General features: G+C 42.2%; 1 protein-coding gene across 7 annotated transcripts in view; it reads right to left on the reverse strand.

The window, feature by feature from the left end:
• PAPLN (papilin, proteoglycan like sulfated glycoprotein) overlaps window positions 1-24,415 on the reverse strand; it is a 90,032-nt gene that overhangs the window by 52,746 nt on the left and 12,871 nt on the right. For 6 of the 7 annotated variants that reach the window (XM_020986336.2, XM_020986335.2, XM_020986340.2 and 3 more), the window contains 5 exons: window positions 9,440-9,555; window positions 6,079-6,139; window positions 4,861-4,963; window positions 3,085-3,215; window positions 599-722 (listed from right to left, as the gene is read on the reverse strand). In XM_020986336.2, the coding sequence (XP_020841995.1) occupies window positions 599-722; window positions 3,085-3,215; window positions 4,861-4,963; window positions 6,079-6,139; window positions 9,440-9,555 (535 nt within the window). Of the gene's footprint in view, window positions 1-598; window positions 727-3,084; window positions 3,216-4,860; window positions 4,964-6,078; window positions 6,140-9,439; window positions 9,556-24,415 lie in introns of those variants that run through there. The other variant, XM_020986339.2, reaches the window with a different exon arrangement.

A 24,415-nucleotide genomic window follows, 5' to 3' on the forward strand; every position in this document is an offset into this window, starting at 1 on the left:
GAGTCGGACACAATGGAATGATAGAACAATAGCAATTAAGTGCCTAATTTTAAAAGTTGGGGTTTTTTTTGTTTTTGTCTTTTAATGGAACCACAGTACGGTGTCAGCTGGGACTCAGGTGCTATCCTTGGGAAAACCCCCTGGCCCTCTTTAAGCACACAGAATGCAGCCTGCCCAGAGGTAGCTGAAGACAAGGTTCAGGTACTTGGGCCTGTTATGGGATAACTGACAATGCAGCTACCCCTTCTACCCAGGAGAGAATTAATGACCCAAGGTATTGGGAGTTCCCCAGAAGGGAGCAGTGACATAAGCCTAAAGAGGAAATCCAGGGGGAAAGACTGCTTTCAAAAGGCCCCAGGCCTAGAGTCTAGACCAGACATGAAGTAAATATCTGGGGACCCATGAGTAGACAAAAGGTTTTAGGAAAAAGGAAAGAAGTCCACAGATGCATGTGTGTGCACACATGCATGCACACACACACACACACACACACACACACACACACACACACTCAGATGATCACAGAATCAGAGAGACAGAGCATATTTAAGCTCCTCCTTCTCAATTCCAACACTTGGTCAAGGCCAGGGCCTCCTACCTTTGGTGAGGTCATTGGCATCAAAAGTGCCTTTGACTGGATAGCAGCTCCGGCCGTCACCCCCACACTGTAGGCACTTGTCTTCTTTCTTAGATGAGTGGAGCATGTGGTCACAGCCAACAGCCTGCCTAGGCCCAGGCGCAGGACAGGAAGCAAAGAGGGAAAAGGCCAATCTTGTTAAGGATCACATTGAAGAAAGGAGGCTAGCAAGCGAGGAAAAAAGAGCCGCTCACATTGCCCATAATGGACTTGTGGAGGTCTTTCTTCTCCTAGAACCTTGGTACTCCAAGAGACCAGACTCTGATTTATTTAGGTTATAAAATAAGTCAGTTTTGTCGGTCAGCCAGAGGGGAAGGTTATTCTTCTTGCCTCATCTCAAGGATATAGTACTCAATGGGCAGGCTATGCCTGGGATGAACCTCTTGAATAAAAAAATCAAGAAACTGCCCTGTTGTTCATGGAATCACCTGCAACAGTGCCCTGAATCTCTCTGGGAGTGCTGCCTTATAGGTAACATCAGGGGAATCTTCCCAGTCTGATTTGGAAGACCCTCTGCCCTTGTTTGTGGCCAATATAACTATGCCAAGCACTGCACCAGACACTGGGGACTCCAAAGCCAAAAAAAAAAAAATTAAACAGTCCCTGACCTCAAGGAGCCTAGAATCTATCGGGGGGAGAACACGTATACAGAAAATTAAATACAAGATATATACAAAGAAAGCTACTATAAAGAAAAACAATTTCTTAGAGGAGAACAGCCCCTGTGGGGAATCAGGCCAGGCTTCTAGTAGGAGACGGCGCTGACCCAAACCTTGAAAGAAGCCAGGGATTCCTTCAGGTAGAGGTGAGGAGGGCCTCAGTCCAGGTGTGGGGGATGGATGGCTGGCACCAAGATGGGAGAAGGAAAGCCACGGAGAGGGTACGACAAATAGGTCAATTTGGCGGGAATGTAGAGTGTGTGAGGAGAGTAGTGAGCAATACATCTGGCAAAGGAGGTTAATATTTACTAACATGGGTTTTGTTTTTTTCTTTTTTTAATTTTTTTGGAAGGTGAAATGAGAAGGAAATAGAATTAATTTTTGTTAATTAAAAAAATTATAGAAAAAAAGATAGCTGGGGTCAGAGGGCGAAGGGCTTTAAAAGCCAATCAGAGGAGTTCATATTTTATCCTTGGGACAAAAAGAAGCCAGTGGGGCTCCCTGAGTAGGGGAGTGACACGGTCAGGCCTGTGCTTTACAAATATCAATTTATAAGCCCAGCTATGTGGAGGACAGATTGGAGAGGGGAGTGACTTGAGGCAGGGAGACCAATTAGGCTGTTGAAATAGTCCAGGCAAGAAGGGAGGCTCTGAATCCGAGTGGTGGCTGTGGCGAAGAAGATGGATACAATGTGGATTGTGGAGGCAGAACTGACAAGACTTGGCAATTTATTGAACACAAAAGGTGAGGGAGATGGAGGAGTTGGGGGCAATTCTGAAGTTGCATATCTGGGCAACTAGAAGAAAAGTGGTGGTCTTAACAGAAATAGGGAAGTCAGGAAGGAGGAAAGGTTTGGGGGGAAAAGATAATGAGCTCAGTTTTGGACATGTCAAGTTTGTGATGCCCACGAGACATTCAGATGGAGATGTCTGATAGGTAATTGATGCTGTGAGACTGACGCTCAGGAAAGACACTGGAGCTGGCTATACACACACACCTGGGAGATATCTGATAGAAACACAGCTCAATCTATGGGAGCTGATAAGATCAGAGAGGGGGGAGGGAGAGGAGAAGGAAGAAGGGGAGGAGGAAAGGGAGAGAGGGAAGGAAGGAGAGAAAGGCAGAGAAAGGGAGAGGGAAAAGGAGAAGGGGGAAAGGGAGAGAGAGAAGGAAGGAGGGGAAGGCAGAGAAGGGGAAAGGGAGAGGGGGAGAGGGAGAGGGAGAAGGAGAAAGGGGAAAGGGAAAGGGGGGAGGGGGAAGGGAGAAGGGGGAGAGGGAAGGAAAGAGGAAAAGGAGAAGGGGGAAAAGGAGAGGAGGAGAAGGGGGAGAGGGAGAAGAGAGGTATGGAGAAGGGAAGAGAGGGAAAGGGAGTGGGGAGAGGAGAAGTGGAGAGGAAGAAAGGCAAAAAGGGATAGAGGGACGGGGGGAGAAGAAGAGGGGCAGAGAGAGAGAATGAGAATGAAGAGGACTTAGGACAGAGCCTTGGAGTTCATACATTCATGTATAGGAGGTGGGACATGGATGTCAATCTATCAAAGGAAGCTGAGGAAGAAGAGTTGGACAGGTAGGAGGAGAGCCAAGAGAAAGCACTGTCATAAAAACCTAGGGGGGACAGTATCTAGAAGAGGAGACGGCAATCCGCAGTGTCAAAAGTGATGGACAAGTTAGAGGACTCCAAAAAGGCCACCGGACTTGCCATTTAAGCAGAAATTGGTCTTCCTAGAGAGACAAATCCTAGCCCTGGGCAAGGACCATGAAAGGCAGAGAGAGGGCAGGCCGGCGGCTCACCTGACAAGTGCCCTGCACACACACATCCAGTTTGCCAGGCTCGCACAGGGTCCCGTCCACCACCGCCTCCTTGTGTCTGTAATAGAAGTTCTCCCCTTTGGGGATGCAGTTCAGCTCACACTTGTTGGCAGCTGGGGAGTGGAGAGGGAGGAAGATGAAATCCCAAAAGATGAGGTGTCTTGGGGCAGCTAGGTGGTGCAGTGGATAGAGCACCAGCCCTGGATTCAGGAGGACCCAAATTCAAACAGCCTCAGACACATCACTTACTAGCTGTGTGACCCTGGGCAAGTCACTTAACCCCACTGCCTAGCCAAAAAAAACAAAAACAAAAATGAAACAAAGATGAGGTTTCTTTTCCTGCTCAAAAACCAAGTGGCCTGTCCTTATAGTTTCCTAAAAGCAGATGCTAAGTATGGCAATGCTTCAATATTCTATAAACTAGACATCCAAATCCCAAACCATACTGGGTAAACAGGAATTTATTAAATAAAGACCTCATCAAACTCCTCCCTACCAACATATACACTAGCCATCTCCCTTCCTCTCTTCCGCCCCCAACTTTACCCTCTTTGGTAAAAGGAGACTGAGAAATTCCAGACTTTTCAAAACAGTGGGGACACCTTGAAGCGCCACCTGATTGGTTTTTTTTGTTGTTGTTGGCAGCTAGGCAATGGGGTTAAGTGACTTGCCCAGGGTCACACAGCTAGTGAGTGTTATGTGTCCGAGACCAGTTTGAACTCAGGTCTTCCTGACTCCAGGGCTGGTGCTCTATCCACTATACCACCTAGCTGCCACCTAGTTGCCCCTTACCTGATTGTTTTTAAACAGCTACCTAGTAGTATAATGGGAGGAAAAGTCACAGATTTGGAGTCAAGAGACCTGGGGTTGAGTTCTGTCTCCAGTACTTATTGCTATATGACAACTAGGTATTGAGCCTCAGTTTCTCCATCTATAAAATGGACAGGATAATATACACACTATCTACCTCAGTTTTGCTGTGAGACTCAAATGATAAAATAAACATAAAGCTCTATGAATATTATATACCCACTTTTACATACATATCTATGTGTATGTATATATATTTATTGTTTAGTGATTTCATTTGTGTCCAACTCTTCATGACCCCATTTAGGGTTTTCTTGGCAAAGATACTAGAGGTGGTTTGCCATTTCCTTCTCCAGCTCCTTTTACAGATGAGAAAACTAAGGCAAACATGGTTAAGTGACTTGCCCAGGGTCACATAGCTACTAAGTGTCTGAGGCCAGATTTGAACTCAGGAAGATGAGTCCTTCTGACTCCAGGCCCGGACTCTATCCACTATGACACCTAGTTGCCCTCTACATACACATACTGCCATATATGTATGCATGTACATATAGCTGCTCTACATATACACACATAATATGTGACATATATACTTGTGTGTATGTGTGTGTGTATAAATCAGATATGGTCATTATTCTTTCTCTTGTTTTAAGGGCAGATTGTCATCAGCCCTATTTTCAAGGTCCTTCAGAAATAGCAAAAAATCCTCTTCTCTTTATAAGTGGCATTATATTGGTATGGGAGTTACTTCTTCCTCCATGGGTCTTTGGTATTAGGGGACTTTCTGTGGTCCCAAGGCCCAGAGCCCTTGTTCTCCCATAGGTTATGGAGGGAGTCCTAGGTTTCAAACAAGGACTAGCAAACTTCCTGAGGAAAAAAAGTATAGCAGTCTCAGGGCATTATGAGGAAGCCCATATTAATAACAGAGCCATCCATCCTAGCTCTTACCTCCATAATATGGAAACCACTTGTATCTCTTTCCTTGGAATTCCTTGCCATCAAATTCTGCACACTGCTCTGCTCGGAAATCCCGGGTGCCCTGAGGACAGCTCTGCAGGGGAGAGAGGAAGAGGGCAGGACCATGTATTTGTACCAGGAGGTGAGGGCTAGAAGGGAGAATCCAGTCAAATTCAAACCACCAAGCATGCATTAAAATGTCAGCCATGTGAGAAGCACTGGGGATACAAACTACAATCATCCTTTCCACATCTTGACTTCCCCCATCGAGGTTTCAATATATCATGGGTCAGCATAAGAAATTAAATGGGAATTTGGGGGGGGGAGTTATGCAGAAGTTGCAGATGACAAAGAAAAAGTTTAGAAACCCAGAAATGCAGAAAATAGATGTATAGTATTGTATAACATCAACCCGAATTTTATAATAAGGTATTGTAAACATCCCATAAAAGAAAAAGAAAAAATTCAGACTTCTTCTCTGGTACAATGAGAGAGACAAAAACATTTTATGTGGATTTTACCCACCCTAACTCCCAAGATGTGACAGGGATAACTGTAATCCCTTCCAAAACACAGAAACTGCTCTCAGAAGCTATTTCTCACCCAGCAGGCTAGCAAGTCAAAGAATGTAGTAGAGACAATTCCACAATAGGGAGGATGAACTCTCAAATTCAATCTTTAGTCTGATTTTCCATAGGGATTTTGTTTGTTTGTTTTTTAAACTGTTCTAAACTTAACAAACACCAAATAAAATGCAGACACAGGGATTTAAAACAACATAATCCCATGTGGAATCCTCTTCTACAATCTTCCCTCCAAGGATTCCTTTGCCCCTATCTTGTAAAATACTCGGAAGTTTTTCAGAGAAAAATACTGATAGGGTGGGGCGTGCAGTGAAATAAAAATCTTTATCATCAGGATATTGTCTCAGCAACTCAACAATGGTGCTTGAGAGCAGGGGCCCAACAAGTCAACAGATGTGCCTAAGGGATATGGCAATTAAATTCTCCCCTTTTTTCCCAAGCTCCTAGCAAAGAACTAGAACAGCTCCTGGTTGCCCCTGGTCTTTGTGGGATTTCTAATGGGGAGGTAGTACCTCGAAATACTGCCCTGGTGACAAACGGAGGTCAGACTCTTTCCCTGGTTCCTGAAGGAGATAAAGCTGCTTTAAAAAGGAGAGAAGAAATGTGGGTCCCCAAGGCATCTTACCTCAATGTTGCACGAACGATAATTTCGGGTAGGTCCAATACAGCTGGAGCCTCCATCTCTCCTGAGAGACAAGTCCACACAAGGAAGTGTTATCTGTCTATCTTCCCACCCAACCCAATTCCCAAGGAACCCTCTTGCTGCTTCCTCAGACACATGGATCTAGGAGACTGTCTCTGACCTTCTCTGTTCTTTAGGTAGCCATAATCTGCTTAGCCAGCAATATTTTGATTTCTTCCCCCCCCCCCATTTTCCTCTGCATTGTAAGAGAGGGTTTATGGGGAGAGGAATGGGAGGCGAGCATGAGGTAGTAGAAAGAATTGCTCTTGAATCAAAGGACCTGGACTCAAATCTCACCTCACCTGGACTTAAGTGTCCCCTTAGACAAATCACTTAACCTTTCTGAGCCTCAGTTTCCTCATCTGTAAAATGGGATGGATGGTCTAAGGTCTCTGGAGCTATGATCCTGAGAGTCAGACAAGTAACAATAATTTTTAAAAGCATTAAATAAATATAAACACAGATATATACATAAAAATACTATATATATGTATATATTATATATGTATATAATATTTTATTTTTATATTTACTTATAGATCAAGGTCTAGATGATAGAAAGTTGACTTTGGAGCCCAAAACATTTGCATTCAAGTCTGTCCTCTGACACATAATGGCTACATGACCCTGGGTAAGTCATTTAATTTCTGAGGGCTCTTTTCTAAAATTATAAGTCACAGAGTTGCGATATGGTAGACAGAGTTCCCTCACCTGAGAATTCCCTAGACCAGTGAAATCTCAGGTTCAGTCTCCTTCCACCTAGCTCATTATTTTTTAAAAATACGCCTAGCCAAAGCATGGGAATATGTTTTGCATGACTGCACATGTATAACCTATATCAAATTGCTTGCCTTCTCAACTGGGGGGGGAGAGAAGGAAAGAATTTGAAACACAAATTTTTTTTCAAATGAATGTTAAAAATGATTCTTACATGTAATCAGGGAAAAAAATAAACGATTAAATTAAAACAAGAATACATTTTTAAAAAATGCCTAGCCGAGTGTTTTCCCCCAACCTGGCAGAAAGACTCTGAGACTCTGAATTTATTTTTTTTTCATGAGAACCAAAAATAACTTCTCTCTCCTGAAGTCTATCAGAAAGTTGGCATCTCACGGGGCGTCTGCTATGAGCATAGTCCTGTACCCAGAGATATGGGGACACACGAAAGAAACATCCATGAATGACCTAGTTTCTGCTCAAATTAAAACCAAAGAGGCTCTTAAAAAAATGTCTGGGCCTGTGATTTCATTACTAGGAAACTCCTGGCGAGGAAGCTCCTTCTACCAACATAGACCAGCATTATAAACTTGTCTGAGAAGCAAGTGACTTCCCTGGCCAGGGAGTCAGGAGACTTGAAGACAGGCCTTCCTGAATCAAAGGCATGTCAACAGTGAAATTTAACAAAAAGGTAAACTGAGGCAATTGTCCACACAAGATAACAGTTTATTAATAGGGCACTGAACTTTGTTGTTTTTAGGCTAGGCAATGGGGTTAAGTGACTTGCCCAGGGTCACACAGCTAGTAAGTGTTATGTGTCTAAGGCCGGATTTGAACTCAGGACCTCCTGAATCCAGGGCCGGGGCTCTACCCACTATACCACCTAGCTGCCCCTTCACTGAACTTTTTAATAATGAGATCTCTGGCCTGCCTCCACTTGTGCCAAAAGACCCAGAGTGAGGGCCAACAGGGCTTTTTAAACCTAGACGTGTCTTCCTTCTGACTGGTCTGACAGTACATCACTTGGACCTCCCCTGGCAAAGGCAAGGCAATCCCGATTGGTGGACATTTTAATGAGAAGGCAGATTTAATAATTCCCAGCTCCTCCCTAGTACTTGGGTTTTTTTTGAGGGGGGGTGGCAATTATGTGAAAGGATTAATTTGCAGCTAGGGAAAGTGGGATGGCCTTAAACATGTGGCTGGTTGATTCCCCTGCTCTCTAACACTTCAGAAATGCTAGTTACTTTATGAGACCCAGCTGCCTCTAGCAATCCTAGCTAGAAAAACGGCCCCAATCAGGATTTCCCCAGCTTGTAGACCAGGTCACCTCCAACTTTGATTGGAAAGGAAAAGCAAGTGAAGGAAAAGCAAGGACAAAGGACATATCCCCTGTGGAGGAGCTCCAGCTGGCTTCTGTTCACCCAATAAACAGAACTGTGGGTCCCTCTTAGGAGGGGCCCAGCCCAAGCAGGTTAATAGCAGATGCCTTGGGGGCTGGGAGTGATCACATGACTAAATCAGGCCCTACCCCAGAGAAGTGGGGTCCAACAAAATAACAAAAGAGATGTATTACATCTTGATGTAATACATCTTGCATGATATTAATTTTCCTCAGGCATAAATACAAAAAAAACCAACCCTGTAACTGTACAAGGTACTTTGCAAGTATAATTTTTTGAAAGGCATGTGGAGAATGGAGCATTGGACCAAAGTGAAGACCTGGGTTCAAAACTTGGCCTTGGATACTTACTAGCTGTGTGACCCTGCTCAAGTCACTTAACCTCTGCCTGCCTCAATTTCCTCATCTTTAAAGAACTATATGGGCAGCCAGGTGGCACAGTGGATAGGGTGCCAGGACTGGAGCTAGGAAGACCCATCTTCCTGAGTTCAAATCTGGCCTCAAAGGCAGCTAGGTGGTGCAGTGGATGGAGCAGTGGCCCCGGGGTCAGGAGGACCCGAGTTTAAATCTGGCCTCAGACACATAAACACTTACTATCTGTGTGATCCTGGGCAAGTCACTTAACCTCATTGCCTAGCCAAAAAAGAAGGAAAGGAAAGGAAAGGAAAGGAAAGGAAAGGAAAGGAGAGGAGGGAGAGAGAGAGGAGAGGAGAGGAGAGGAGAGAGAGAGGGAGGGAGGGAGGGGAGGGGAGGGGAGGGAGGAGGGAGGGAGGGGAGGGAGGGAGGGGAGGGAGAGGAGGGGAGGGAGAGGAGGGAGGGGAGGGAGGGGAGAGGGGAGGGGAGGGAGGGGAGGAGGGGAGGGAGGAGGGGGGAAGGGGAAGGGGAGGGGAAGGGAAGGGAAGGGGAAGGGGAAGGGAAGGGGAAGGGAAGGGGAAGGGAAGGGAAGGGAAGGAAGGAAGGGGAAGGGAAGGGGAAGGAAGGGAAGGAAGGGGAAGGAAGGAAGGAAGGAAGGAAGGAAGGAAGGAAGGAAGGAAGGAAGGAAGGAGGAGGAAGAAGGGGAGAGAGGAGAGAGAGAAGAGAGAGAGAAGAGAAAGAAAGAAAAAAGAAAAGAAAAAGAAAGAAGAAAGAAAGAAAGAAAGAAAAAAAGAAAGAAAGGAAAAAAAAAGAAAGAAAGAAATATCTCAGTACCTCTGGGAGTAGCAATGTCGCTCCTGGAAACTGACCCCCCCACCGCAGGTCCTGCTGCATCGGCTCCACTCTCCCCAGCGACCCCAGCCTTGGCTTTGCCTTCTCACCTTCCTTGCCTGATGGGAAAGAAACACCCAGGAGGGTGAGTTGGTTGGCTGAGGTGAGGCTCTGCACCCACAAGATGGAAGAGTTCCAGGGGTCTACAAGGGGGCTCAGACAAGAGGGGGAGGCAAGCAGAATCAGAGCAACCATTAATACAATAACAACACTATAAGGAGAAACAACTTTGACAGACCTGAGACCTCTGATCGAATTCAATGACCAGCTGAGATTCTAGAGGCCTGAGGAAGACAAGAAAGGTGATGGCCTCAAGATAAAGAGCACGTTTTCAGACACACTGTGGGCATTTGCTTTGCTTTACTACACTTCCTTGGTACGAGGGTTTTTTTTTCTTTTTGCCATTGGTGGGGAGACTAAGCTGGGGGATAGGGATAAGGTAGAAAAAGAAGGAAGAAAAGAAGGTCATTTGCAGCATGTTTTTAGGACACGCAGAGAAGAGGGGGAAAGCCAGAAAGAAGCCCAGACAAACAAAACAGCTTTGAAAGCTACAGGCTGAACTTAGATACTTAAAAAGAAAAGCAAGCCGCAACAGATATAAGAGATCAATGCATATAATCCTCTTATTCTATTGTGGATTTGAATTGTATTTGGTGTTTGTCAGGTTCCAAGTTAAAGTAATTTTTTTCAATGATGATGTTACTTTTATAGCACGTTAACGTTTGCAAAACATAGGTGGTGCGATGGATAGAGTAGTGAGTTCAGAATCAGAAAGACTCACCTTGCTGAGTTCTAATCTGGCCTCAGACAGTTACCGGCCGTGTGACCCTGGCCACGTCACTCCACCCTGTTTGCCTCAGTTTCCTCATCTGTAAAAATGAGCTGGAGAAGGAAATGGCAAACCACTCCAGTATTTTTGCCAAGAAAACCCCACTTATGGTCACGAAAAGTCAGACAGGATTGAAAAATCATTAAACAACAGTGTTTGCAAAGCACTTTACATGTCATTCATATATAAAGATAATCATTTCATTGATTCTATTATTATCACCACCATCTTAGAGATAAGGAAACTGAGGCAAAAGAGAGGTTTAACTAGAAATTTGCCCAGGATCACTTAGCTAGTGTCTGAGGCAGGATTTGTACCCAGGTCTTCCTGCCTCCAAGTCAACTGTTCCATCCCTATGATGCTCTGTATCACCAAAGCATCATCCTGATGTATGCAGAACATGAGGAAACCTAGGGACAGCTAGGTGGAGCAGTAGATAGAGCACCTGGCTTGGAGTCAGAAGACCCGAGTTCGAATCCTACTCGATATGATTCAAGGGCTAAAGTCCAGCCTGCCAAGCACCTGAAATTGCCATTATCAGAGTCATTCCCTTGAGCCAAAGCAACGTCTCCAGAAGGCCCAGACAAAATAAATTAGAAAGGACCACAGAAGTCATCTGACCAAATGCCAAAGAAGAAAGACATTTAAGGACATGACCAATGTGAGGTTTGTTTAGCTTGATTATGCTTATGTGTGACAAGAGAAAACATTTTTTTCTTTTTCGTAGGAAAGTTAGGGATAGCAACACCAACAAGAAAAGGAAGGAAAGAAAAGAATATCAGTGAAGAATTTTTTCAAATGCATAGAAATAAATAGGAGGTTCAGAGGCAAATACAGATAAAGCAAGCACCTTTGCAATGAATTGTGTGCGTGTATACATAGATATATGCATATAATATATATTATACATCATGCAAGTGTACATTATACATACATATTATACACGTGTGTACATGTACACTGTATAATTACATGCATGTATATATAACACTTGTATATTGTAGTGATATTTATTATGTATATGCATAACATGTGTATATATAGCTTGAACATGTGTGTATATGCATTATATATTATAAATAATATGTATATACATTATAAACAATATATTTCTATAACATGCATGTGTTTTACGTACATGTATTGATTTATGCAATGCACATGCATGTACATGCATGTGTGATATGTATGTATATTCCCCCAAAAGGAAAAAGACCTATTCATACAAAAATATTTATAGCAGCTCTTTTTGTGGTAGCTAAGAACTGGAAATCAAGAGGATGCCCATCAATTGGAAAATGGCTGAACAAGCTGTGGTATAAGATTTGATGGAATATTATTGTGCTATAAGAAATGACAAGCAGCATGATTTCAGAAAAACCAGGAAGACTTACTTGAACTGATACAAAGTGAAGTGAGTGGAACCAAGAGAATGTTGTACACAGTAACAGCAATATTGTACAATGAAAAACTATGAATAAATTAGCTCTTCTCAGCAATACAATAATCCAAGACAATCTCAAAGACTCGTGATGAAGCATACTATCTGCCTCCAGAGAAAGAACTGATGTTGTCTGACTACAGACCAAAGTATGCTGTTTTTCACTTTCTTTCTTTCTTTTTTTTATTCAAATCTTCTTGTACAAAATGACTAATATGGAAATATTTACACGATTGCACATGTATAAATTATGTTGGATTGCTTACCAGCTCAGGCAGGAGGGAGGGAAGAGGAAGGAGGGAAGGGGGGAGAAGGAGGGATAGAATTTGGAACTCAAAACTTTAAAAAAATGTTTTAAAATTTGTTTTGATGTGTAATTTGGGGGAAATAAAATATTATACATCAAAAATAATGTGTATGTGTGATACTATGAGTGTATATAATGTACACTTTTATATTAGATATGTTAATATACACAATACATGTTATATATACATATACATATATACATACACACATACACACTAAATTTAATTCATTAGTTCCAAAGCTGTCTGGCTTGCCTATGTTTGCCTCTGAATCTCATTCTGTTCTATATACATACATACATACATACATACATACACACAGGTATATGCACATACTTTTTTTCCCTGAGCTTAATGAATCAGTTCAAACTGACCCAAACTCTCTGAAAACTATTGTACAGTATATAATTCTTTATGACTTCATTCCATATGGAGACAACTGTGGGTTCTGAAATGTTCTGCTCAGATAACAGAGCAGGAAAGATCTGGAGTATACAGTAGGCCCAGCAACATTCTATATGCCTGCTGCCCACAACCCGACAGAATTAAGTCCAGTGAGGCTCATGCCAGGCTGACCCCAGAAGGACACGTTTGTTGGCCATAGCAACTTTCAAAGATCACCAACCAAGTCACAGAGGAGCTGTGATCTGTGTTAACGGAAAGAGAACACACATTGGCAACATCAAAGATTCTTGAAGTAGTCAAGTATAATTATCTAGAAAGAAGTATCCCCCAAATACCAAAATGGCCACAACAGCCATTTTATGTGGTGGCAAAGAACTAGAAACAAAGGAGACTAGAAACAAAGGAGATGCCCAGGTGGCAAAGAACTGGAAAAACAAAGGTGTTCATATGTACAAGAATATAGCAGTTCTTTTGGTGGTGGTAAAGAATTGGAAACAAGGGTATCCATCAATCAGAGAATGACTAAAAAAGTAAATTATGGTACATAAATGGAACATTTATTTACCAGGAAAATAATTTATACAAGGACAACAATATCATAAAGACAAATAATTGAAAGGTTTAAGAACTCTGATCAACACGATGACCAACCGACTCATGATGAAACATGCTACTCACCTCATGACAGGGAAGTGATGGACTCAATGAGACATATTTTGTTTTGGACATGGCCAGTGAAGGAATTTGTTTTGCTTGACTATACATATTCATAAAAGAAATTTTGTTTTTCTTGCTTTCTCAAAGTGGGAGGGAAGGAAGGAGGGAGAAAGAGACTTTGGATGTGCAAATTAAATAAAATTTCATTTAAATGTAGGGAATAGTGGCATAAGGGTGCTGTGTAGCCCATGCATGTTATGTATGTCCTCCTGGATTTGTCTAGAGGTGGCTCACAGGAAAGCAAGAATAGATATCTGTGGCATCTCCTTCCTCCAAGACAGACTTCGATTCCTTCTGGGAGAGGAAGCAGAAGACTGGGGTCAGAGGCTGGCCATTCTCATCTCCTCAGAGAGGAAGGGTACCAGGCTAGCCATTTTCAGATTCAAGCTAAACTCCTGATTACTGTTCCTTAATGGGGAAGAGGGAAGGAATGCCCCAAGCTTCATATGCGAGGTTTGAGCCCCTTCTCACCAGATGCCAGTTCCATAATGAACACACATAGGAAATAGCAAATAAACCCATTTATCTGAGTCTATAGCAGAACCGAAATCAGAAAAAGTATACATGTGAGAATGTATACCAGACAATACAGATTGAAGGAATTTAGCTCAAGCAAGAGAAAGAATCCAAGATTTCACTCAAAGGGAAATTCCCTGAAATCTCCAGTATAACAAGCTAGGACTAGGGATATGATAGCAACTGCCAGGTTCTCTGCATGTTAGCTTCTAATTTGTTCTTTTTCTAGTTTTTTTTAGTTGTATGCCCAATTTATTGATCTCTTTGTTATCTATTTTATTCATGTAAGCAGTGAGAGATAAAACTTTCCCTAAGGACCGCTTTCGCTGCATCCCATAAGTTTTGGTATGTTGTCTCATTATTGTCATTCTCTTGAATGAAGTTATTGATTGTTTCTATGATTTGTTGTTTGACCCACTCATTCTTTAGGATTAGATTATTTAGTTTCCAATTAATTTTTAGTCTATCTTTCCATGGCCCTTTATTACATGTAATTTTTATTGCATCATGATCTGAAAAGAATGCACTTAATCTTTCTGCCTTTCTGCATTGGATTGTGAGGTTTTTATGCCCTAGTACGTGGTCAATTTTTGTGTATGTGCCATGTACTGATGAGAAAAAAGTATATTCCTTTCTATCCCCATTCAGTTTTCTCCAGAGGTCTACCATATCTAACTTTTCTAAAATTCTACTCACCTCCTTAACTTCTTTCTTGTTTATTTTGTGGTTAGATTTATCTAGTTCAGAAAGGGGGAGGTTGAGGTCCCCCACTAGCATAGTTTTGCTGTCTGTTTCTTCCTGCAACTCCCTGAACTTCTCCTCTAAGAATCTGGATGCTATTCCACTTGGTGCATATATGTTTAGTAATGATATTACTTCATTGTCTATGGTGCCTTTTAACAGGATGCAGTTTCCTTCTTTATCTCTCTTTTTTTTTTGATGAGGCAATGGGGTTAAGTGACTTGCCCAGGGTCATACAGTTAGTGAGTGTTATCTGTCTGAGGCCGGATTTGAATTCAGGGCCTCCTGACTCCAAGGCCAGTGCTCTATCCACTGCACCACCTAGCTGCCCCTCCTTATCTCTTTTAATAAGATCTATTTTTGCTTTTGTTTTGTCTGAAATCAGGATTGCTACCCCTGCTTTTTGAAATATTTTACTCCAGCCTTTTTACCTTCACCCTGTGTGTGCCCCTCTGTTTCAAATGTGTTTCCTGTAAACAACATATTGTAGGGTTATGGTTCTTAATCCAGTTTGCTATCTGCTTCCATTTTATGAGAGTTCATCCCATTCACATTTACAGTTATGATTACTATCTGTGTCTTTCTCTCCATCCTATTTCCTCCCTGTTTATGCTTTTCTTTCACCTTTCTCCCTTTCCTTCCTCACTAGTGTTTTGCTTTTGACCACCAACTCCCTCAGTCTGCCTCCCTTTTTTGGCCCCCTCCCTTTTCTTCCCCTTTACCCTTACTACTTCTTCCCTCCCTTCTACTCCTCCCTTCCCTTTCCTTTCCCCTTTTCCCTCCTACTGCCTATAGGGCAAGTTAGATTTCTATACCTAACTGATTTACATGTTAGCTTCTTCCTAGAATCTTTCTCCCTTTATTATCTACTAACCATAATTAATAAAATGATTTTAATTATCCAGAAATTAGGTCTCTTGGACTTTTAATTTGTCATACTTCGAAGCCAGAAGAACTTGGACCTCTTTTCTTTCCTCACCAACTCTGCCCACCCCTCACATTGGTGTAGGGCATTGAATAATTAATTTCCACCAAGAGAAGGGAGTCCCATACAACTGTTCCTTTGAGCCAAAGGTTATACAATTATTATTTTTTTAAGTAGACACACCGACTAGGGGAGAACTAAATAAACTGTGGTACATAAATATGATAGAATATTACTGAGTCAAAAGAAATGATGGCACTGAAGAATTCAAAGAAGCATGAAAAAAGTTATATAAACTGGTGCAGAGTAAAATAAATCAAACCAGGAAAACTGATGCAGTCTGAGAGGTTTAGACCCCCTCAAAGACCAGAGTATAGGACAGGGTCATCTGGAATGAATTTACAGACTCAAGCATTCTTTAAGTCAAGGTAGCAAAGATTTATTGTTACTCTATACAATGGGCAAGGATTCTCAAGAAATCTGCCATGGTGAGCAGAGCTCCTTAGGGAACTTGTAACCTAACAGGAATGATACTATAGGAAAAGCAGTAGATTATGTGCCAAGGATGCTAATTAGGTGATAACATACAACCTTGGTCACAGGTATCATTCACTACCGGAAAGGGCCGGGGGACAGCTCCTAAAGGGCACGTTTTTGGTCTGTTATGTCTGTAACAAGATAGTTTCAGGAGTTGACATCTGTAGCTTGACCTCTGGACTGTATACATAACTGTGGGCAACTGTGGGCATCAGTACTCGATAGTTCTGCTGGTACAAGACAATCCTGTTCATACAAGGGAAATCCTACAGAGGTCAGCTTGTTCTTGTAACAGGGAGAGACAGTTTGTTTCACTGGGCCCACTCATGAGTTATTGCCAAAGATAGGGTCTTTGGGCTGGGGAGAAAACTGTCAGGAATAGTCTTTCTGAGGCTAGGGAGAAATATGATCTTGGAAGTGGGGTCCAAGTACAAGCACCCCAGCAAAACAATATAGACAATAACTACACTAAGGAGGGAGGAAGGAGGAGGGCCGTAGTAAGTTTCTAGCTGGAAAAGAGATAAGGAAATGTACTTTCCTCCCTTCTTTGCAGGGATAGAAAGGACTATAGTTGTAGAACATGACATACTATCAGACTTTGGTCAATGTGTGGGTTAATTTTGCTTAACTAATTTTTTTCTTCCTCCTTTTTTATTCTGTTATAAACAATGAATGACTTGCTAAATCCAGGAGACGGATGGTGTTAAGATGTGTTCAGAAACATGGGCAATGTTTTTTTTTTTTTAAGTTACTAGAAATTTTTAAAGGAAATGTGATCTGGAATAGTAAAATATTATCTCAACCCAAATTCACATTGTTCAAGATCCTGCTTTACCACATTCAGAAAGTAAAACTGACTTGCCTAGGGACACAATATGTCTGAGGTGGGATTAGAATTCAGTGAGAGAGGCATAAGGGGCTATTTGCCTTAAGCTAAGGTCTGGTCTTCCCTTAGTTTTAGGCACATTCCTACGCCTAGGGCAAAGTACAAGAATAACTTGTGATGTGCTGTTTTTGAATTCTCCCGTTCAGCTGCCTTGATACTTCAACATGCCTAAGGAATCCCAATGCAGGTGGCTGCATATTGCAGCCGATCGCTGCCCTCCAATATCACGTGAGCTTTCTCCTCATCCTTTCAAAAATACTCTGTAGGGGGGCCCACCAAACGTATTAAGGGTCTTCCTCTAAGTTTTTTGGAGTCACCCCCACCCTACTAAGTGAACTCCATTAACTCAAACTCCTCCTTCATAACCTGCCCTACCCCACATTTTCAGCCTTCTTGCATCTTATACCTCCACCCACCCAGCCCGGTTACTCCTCAATCCAGTGGCACCGGCCTCCTTGCGTTCCTCCAATAAGATACTTCATCTCCTGGCTCTGGGCATTTTCACTAGCTGTCTCCCAGGCCTGGAAGTCTCTTTCTCCTCATCTCTACCTCCTGGCTTCCCTGAAGTCCCAGCTAAGATCCACCTTCTACAAGAAACCTTTCCCAATGCCTCTTAATTCTAGTGCCTTCCCTCTGCTGATCATCTCCAATTAATCCTGTATCTATCTTGTTTGCACATACTTTGTTTACATATCGGCTCCCCCGTTAGACTGCGACCTCCCTGAGGGCAGAGACTTGTCTTTTGCTTTTCTTTGTATCCCCAGGGCTTAATACAATACCTGGCATACAGTAGGCACTTAATAAATGTTCATTGAGGAGTAGCTAGATGGTGCAGTGGATAGAGCTCTGGTCTTGGAGTCAGGAGGACCTGAGTTCAAATCCAGCCTCAGACACTTGACACTTACTAGCTGTGTGACCACAGGTAAGTCACTTAACCCGGATTTCCTCACCAAAAAGCAAAAAATAAATAAATGTTCGTTGACTGTCTTACATTTTCCTCCTTTCCACACGCTCTGTTATCCAGCTACATTGGCCTATTTGCTATTTATTCCTCAGACGGGGCAGTTCAGCTCTTTTCGGTCCTCCATTTCTGAAATGCTCTATCCCCTCACCAAAACCTCTTCTCTTCTCTGGCTTCCTTCAAGACTCAGTTTAAGTCCCACCTTCTACAGGGGTCCTTTTCTGGTCCCCTCCCCTCCCAACTGCTAGGGCCTCCCCCCTTCAGATTACCTGCTGTCTACCTGCTGTATATATCTCGTACGTACGTAATTATTTCTATTTTGTTTCCCCCACCAGAGGCAGCTGGTGGTGACATGGCAAAGCGCTGGGCTCGTTGTCAGGCAGACCTTAGCTGAAATCTCATCTCAAACACCTTTTGGTTGTGTGGCCCTGAGCAACTTAATTAATGTCTGCCTCAGTTTCCTCAACTGTAAAATGGGCTCTTGTGAGGATCAAATGAGTTAATATTAGCAAAGTGCTTAGCCCAGTGCCTGGCACATGGTAAATGCCACATGAATGATTTTTTTACCTTTTTTTTTCCACCTTTTTAGCCATTTTTGCCTTTCTTTGTACCCCCAGTGCTGTGCTGACACACAGTGAGTGCTTAATAAATGTTTGTTGATTGACTGATTATACAAATAGAGAATAGAATTGTTGTTCAGTCACGTCCGACTCTTCATGACCCCATTTAGGGTTTTCTTGGCAAAGATACTGGAGGGGTTTGCCATTTCTTTCTCCAGCTCATTTTACTGATGAGGAAACTGAGGCAAACAGGATGAAGTGACTTGCCCAGGGTCACACAGCTTGTAAGTGTCTAAGGCCAGGTTTGAACTCAGGGAGATGAGTCTCCCTGATTCCCATCCCTGTGTTCTATCCACTGCACCACCCAGCTGACCAAGAACGTAGAGACTGTCCATCAAATTAACCAAGGTTAAAGGTCTGGTATAAAGAACCTTGGACTTAGAAGATGGGATACCTGGATTTAAAACTTGCCTTTGCCACTGTGTGACCTCTGCTCAAAATCTGATTTTCTCCATCTGCAAAATGGGCATAATGATATTTGAACAACTTACATCTCACAATTTCTGTGAGGCTCAAATGAAATAATGTATATAAATAATTTTGTTACCATATTTACACATACATATATTTTTTTAAATTTTAAATTTTTTTTATTTTTCGGTAAGGCGATCAGTGTTAAGTCACTTGCCCAGGGTCACACCGCTGGTAAGTGTTATGTGTCTGATTCTGAACTCAGGTCCTCCTGACTCCAAGGCCAGAGCTCAATCCACTGCACTACCTAGCTGCCCCTTATAATTTTTTACACTTGGCAAACATGAATATCTCCATATGAAAAAGCAGAAAATAAGGATTGCAAATGAAACCACAAATCTCTGTTACCTGCACCTTGCATTTCTTTTCAAAATTTTCTATTCAATTATAAAATTCAAAATGTCATAAGCAATTCAATTGGATTCTGCTTCTCTGTCTCCCTCTGAACCTTCTTCTGTTCTCTTCTGTGATTTTTTAAAAATGCTGCAATAACCTTTTCCTTTTTTTTTTTTGACATCCCTATTTCTAGTTCCCCTTTCCCTTCCAAAATCTCCACCATTAAAAAAAAAATAGTAACAAACATAATTAAGCAAAAAATCTACAGATGGGGCATGTCCAAAAATGTATATGTCAAGATGTACCTTGAGTCCCTCCAAGTTCTCTAGCCACAAAGCACTGTATAAACGTGAGTTATGATGATTTTTACTTATGGACGTGACCTAGATAAACCGCTATGTATCCATATCTATCCTCAACATACTAAAAATATAAAATTCTTGATTATATGCTATAGCATATAATGATAACATTAATATTATATAATAATAAATAAGCCATTTCTGTACGTTCTCTTCCTTGGCTTAACTACTCAGGCCTTCTCTACAACCAAACCCTGACTCTGGAATCTGCCACCATTATCTGCCCACCCAGTTCTAAGCTTCCTTCTCCTTCTCTCTCTCTCTCTCTCTCTCTCTCTCTCTCTCTCTCTCTCTCTCTCTCTCTCTCTCTCTCTCACTCACACACACACACACACACACACACACACACACACACACACACACTCCTGCCTCCACCCTCAATTCCAAGTTTAAAATCTGAAGTCAAAGGGGATAGAGGAGAAGCTGAACCAATCAGCCTGGAGGTTGCCCAAGCTCCATTGGACTCAGCCTCCATGTTGATAATGAGCAGAAGCCAAGAGATAGGATCTAATCATGTGGCTGGATGAATTTTTAGACTTAGAAGGAACATCCTAGGTATATTATCTCAGGAAACCTCTTCCTTACCTTTGTTTCAGTTTCCTTAAAAGCCGGGAAGACATGGGTTTGAATCCCACCTCAGATACCTACTGGTTGTGTGACCTTGGACAATCTATGTGACTTTATATGGGCCTTAAGAACCTTCATCCTTAAAATAAGAGGGTCAACTCTGACCTCTAAGGTGTCTTCCAGTTCTAAATCAACAGCTCTCTGATCCCTTGAACTCTGTACGTCAGGAAGCCTGATGAGTCATTTTTAAAGGAGGCTTAAAAAAGTAAACAGAACCATAACAGTTTACATGATGACCATAATGATGCAAAGGAAAAAGCAAAGAAGACTTCAGAATTCTGACATACCTCCTGCCTCTAGGGAGAGAGGCGCAGAGTCCTAATCCTAAGTCATTCAAGGCCAAGTGTTGATCTGTATTACTTGATTATACTTTGATAGAAGAATTCTACAGAATGGGGAGAGAAGAGACGAGGACGCCCAGGAAATAGGAATGATGTAAGAAAAGAGCGTCCAAAACAGGGCTGTTCTTTTTTTAAAACAGAGGGCTTGAGGTACCTAGGGAAGAACAAGGTGGTTGGATGTAACCCGAGTCTCATATTGTACCTCATGGGAAAGAGAGCAACTAATTGGCAAGGAAGGATTGATCCATTTCGCCCCTACTCCTACCCTCCCCCTTCCCTACCCTCCTGACTCTTGGGCCCTGGCAGGGGCTCCTGCCTCAGGCTAGAATCAGAAGCCAAGGGAGGGAGTCACACACTTGAGCTTCACCAGACAGGCTCTGAAGCTAGACCTCACCTCACGGCCCATCCCACCCCGTGCCCCACCTCTGGGCCCAACCTGCCTCCTCCTCTGCCTGACACAGCAGGAAGCAGTTCTCTGCTGACATAGCCTGAAACAACATCCCCAGAGTAGCTGCTAGCTAGTAATAATAATGTTGTTGTTGTTATTTGTTGGCCAGTTATTTCAGTTATATCCAACACTTCGTGACCCCATATGGGGTTTTCTTGGCAAAGTTACTGGAGGGGTTTGCCATTTCCTTCTCTCCAGTTCCTCTTACAGATGAGGCAACTGAGGCAAACAGGGTTAAGTGACTGGCCCAGGGTCACACAGCTAGTGTGTGAGGTCAGATTTGAAGTCAGGGAGAGGAGTCTTCCTCACTCCAGGCCCAGTGTTCTATCCCACTGTGCTATATAGCTATCCTTGAGGAGCCCTGTGACTGAGGTGCTATCATTGCCCCCATTTTACAGGGGAGGAAACTGAGGCTGAGAGAGATCACTTGTGACTTGCCCAGGGTCACAGAGCTGATAAATGCCTGAGGCAGGATTCAAACTCAGGTCTTCTGAGTTCTAATTCATCTTTGGAAATATGTGGTTTGGAGAAAAGGAGACCTCTCTCCAGAGGGAGAAGTATTAGCGGGGGAGAAAGATGAAGGAAGGAGGGGAGGCTACTGCAACACAGTCTCCTTGCCCACTACAGTCAGAACTGTGGGACTTTCACAGAGAATCCCAGGCAGGGGTAATCCCAGTGAATAGGTGACCACCCACATGTACCCAACCTCCTCAAAAATGTTTTTCCCACTGCTGAGAGAACTGAGGCTATAAGTGACTTGTGGTCACACAGCCAGTGGTAGTGAAGGGATTTGAAGCCACATCTTCCAGGCTTCCAGACCAAGCTCTCTATCCATTATGCCATCCTACCTCTAATACTTATAATAATAAATTATGGAACTGAGCTATATTGTCAAGAGAAATTGAAAACATCCCACATATCACCACTACTGGAACCCATCAGGTTCCATTGCCATGGACTATCTGCCCCTTACTGAAGCATCTCTTGCTTATAAGAAAAAATCAATTTCTCCTCTGCACTTAAAAGATACAAAAAGAAGGGCAGCTAGGTGGCACAGTGGATAGAGCACCAGCCCTGAAGACAGGAGGACCTGAGTTCAGATCTGACCTCAGACCAAATACCAAATACCTGACACTTACTATCTGTGTGACCCTGGGCAAGTCACTTAACCCCAATTGCCTAAAAAGAAAAAAAAAGATACAAAAAAGAATTAGCATTTCCATATACAACGTAGAATACAAAAAATTGTTGCTTGTGAAATCTTGAATCTCTACTATATACAATTTGCTTTTTTAAAAAGTATATGATAAATTCAATACACTACTTTCAAAGCTGTCCCACTTGTCTGTGCCTCCTTTTGAACTCCCTTCTGTTCTCTTTTCTGCCTTTAAGATTTTTCAATGACTTTATCTTATTATTGTTTTGGGTTTTTTTTTTGCAACACTATCACTGGTCTACCTCTCCCCAAAACCAATTAAAAAATAAATAAAACCCTTATAACAAATAAGCATAATCACGCAAAATAAAGCCATATGTTGGCCACATCCAAAAATATACAGCTCATTCTATCCCTTGAGTCCATCACCTCCCTGCCAAAGGCAGGTAGCTTGCTTCATTATCGGTCCTTTGGAGTTATAGCTGGCCATTGATCAGATTTCTTTAAACATTCTTTAAAAATTATTGCTCTTTATAATGTAGCAGGCATGGCATAAGTTATTGCCCTGGTTCTCTTCTTTTCACTCTGCATCAGTTCATACAAATCTTCCTAGACTTCTCTGATGTTTCCTCTCATATCATTTCTTACTATGTAATAACGTTCCATCCATATACCATTACCCAAATGATGAGTACGGGCCTATAGTTTCTGGTTCTTTGCTACAATAAAAAAAAACTGATATAAATATTTTTGTACACAAATGTCCTTTTCCTCTTTCTTTGATCTCTTGGGGGGGGTTATTGGCCTCATAGTGGTATCTCTGGGTCAAAGGGCACTCATAATTCAATGACTTTTTGTAACTAGTTCCAAACTGCTCTCCTGAGTTGCTAGACCAATTTCTATCTTCTCCAACAGTGTATTAGTACACCTATCTTCTTGCAGTCCCTTCAAAAACTGACATTTTTCTTTTTTGTCAATTTGGTGGATGTGAGACTGAACTTTCTAGTTCTTTAAGTTGGCATTTCTCTAATTACTAGTGATTTTGGAACATGTGTTTTCCCCCACATGGCCATTTATGGCTTGGATTTCTTCCTGTTCCTTTTTTTTTTTTTTAGAAGCACTGACTAGGCCTGAGCATAGCAATCAGAGCATCTTCCTAGTGGCCCACGGAGTATGCCTACATTATTTAGACTTTTCAAAAGTGAGAGAGCAGGAGTCATAGGATCATAAATCTAAAATTGGAAGGGACCTCAGAGGCCATATAGTACAACCACCTTATTTACAAATAAAGAAAATGAGGCCTAAGGAATTTCAGTGACTTGCCCAAGGTCATAAAGGTAATAAATGTCAGAAACAGTATTCAAACCCAGTTCCCTTGACTCCGTGGTCAATGTCCTTTCCACTGTACCATGCTGCCTGGAGTCAGAAAAGATCTGAGTTCAAAGACATTTATTGACTGTGTGACCCTGGGTAAGTCATTTAACTTCTGTCTACCTCAGTTTCCTTAAGTATATAAGGCTAATAATAGTACCTCTCTCACAGGGCTGTTGTAAGGCTCAAATAAGATAGTATTTGTAAAAAGCACTTAGCCCAGTGCTTGCCATATAGTAGACACTATACAAACGCTTATTCCCTCCCCACCTCCCACCTCACTTCTCCTCCTTTTGCCTACTAGCTCTAGAAATTGTCTAAGAACTTGGCATCATTGAAATGAGCCTTTCCAGAGTTCATCTATCCATAAACTACTGAAATAGCCCCTCAAGGCCATGTGATAAACAGCTGCTTCTAGTTTTCCTGGCTTCCTTCAGAATTCCACTGAAATCCTACCTTCTACAGAAGGCCCTTCCTGGTCCCCCTCCACTACTAAAATAATGTCTTCCTCTCTCAAATAATCTTCAACTACTACATACATATGTATATTTTTGTATATGTATATGTAGCTATGTATATACATACATGTATATGTGTGCATGTATATGTGTATACATGTGTGTATACACACACATGCATGTACCTAGATAATTAGGTATGTCCACACATGTGTGCATGCCTATATGTGTATAACACACGCGTATATAGATAAATAACATTTATCTAGATGTTTGCACATTCTATCCTGGGCTGAGACTATCTCTTCTTGCTTTTCTTTGTATTCTCAAGCACTTAAACATATTGCTTGGCATACAGCAGGCACTTAATAAATTATAATGAGGATGATGATGGTGATGGTGATAATAAAAAATGACAATTAACTTAATAAATGACTGATTGTTGACTAACTCACCACTTAAA

This window comes from Phascolarctos cinereus, unplaced genomic scaffold (assembly GCF_003287225.1).
Source record: "Phascolarctos cinereus isolate Bilbo 61053 unplaced genomic scaffold, phaCin_HiC Scaffold_3;HRSCAF=262, whole genome shotgun sequence".
Lineage (NCBI taxonomy): Eukaryota > Metazoa > Chordata > Mammalia > Diprotodontia > Phascolarctidae > Phascolarctos > Phascolarctos cinereus.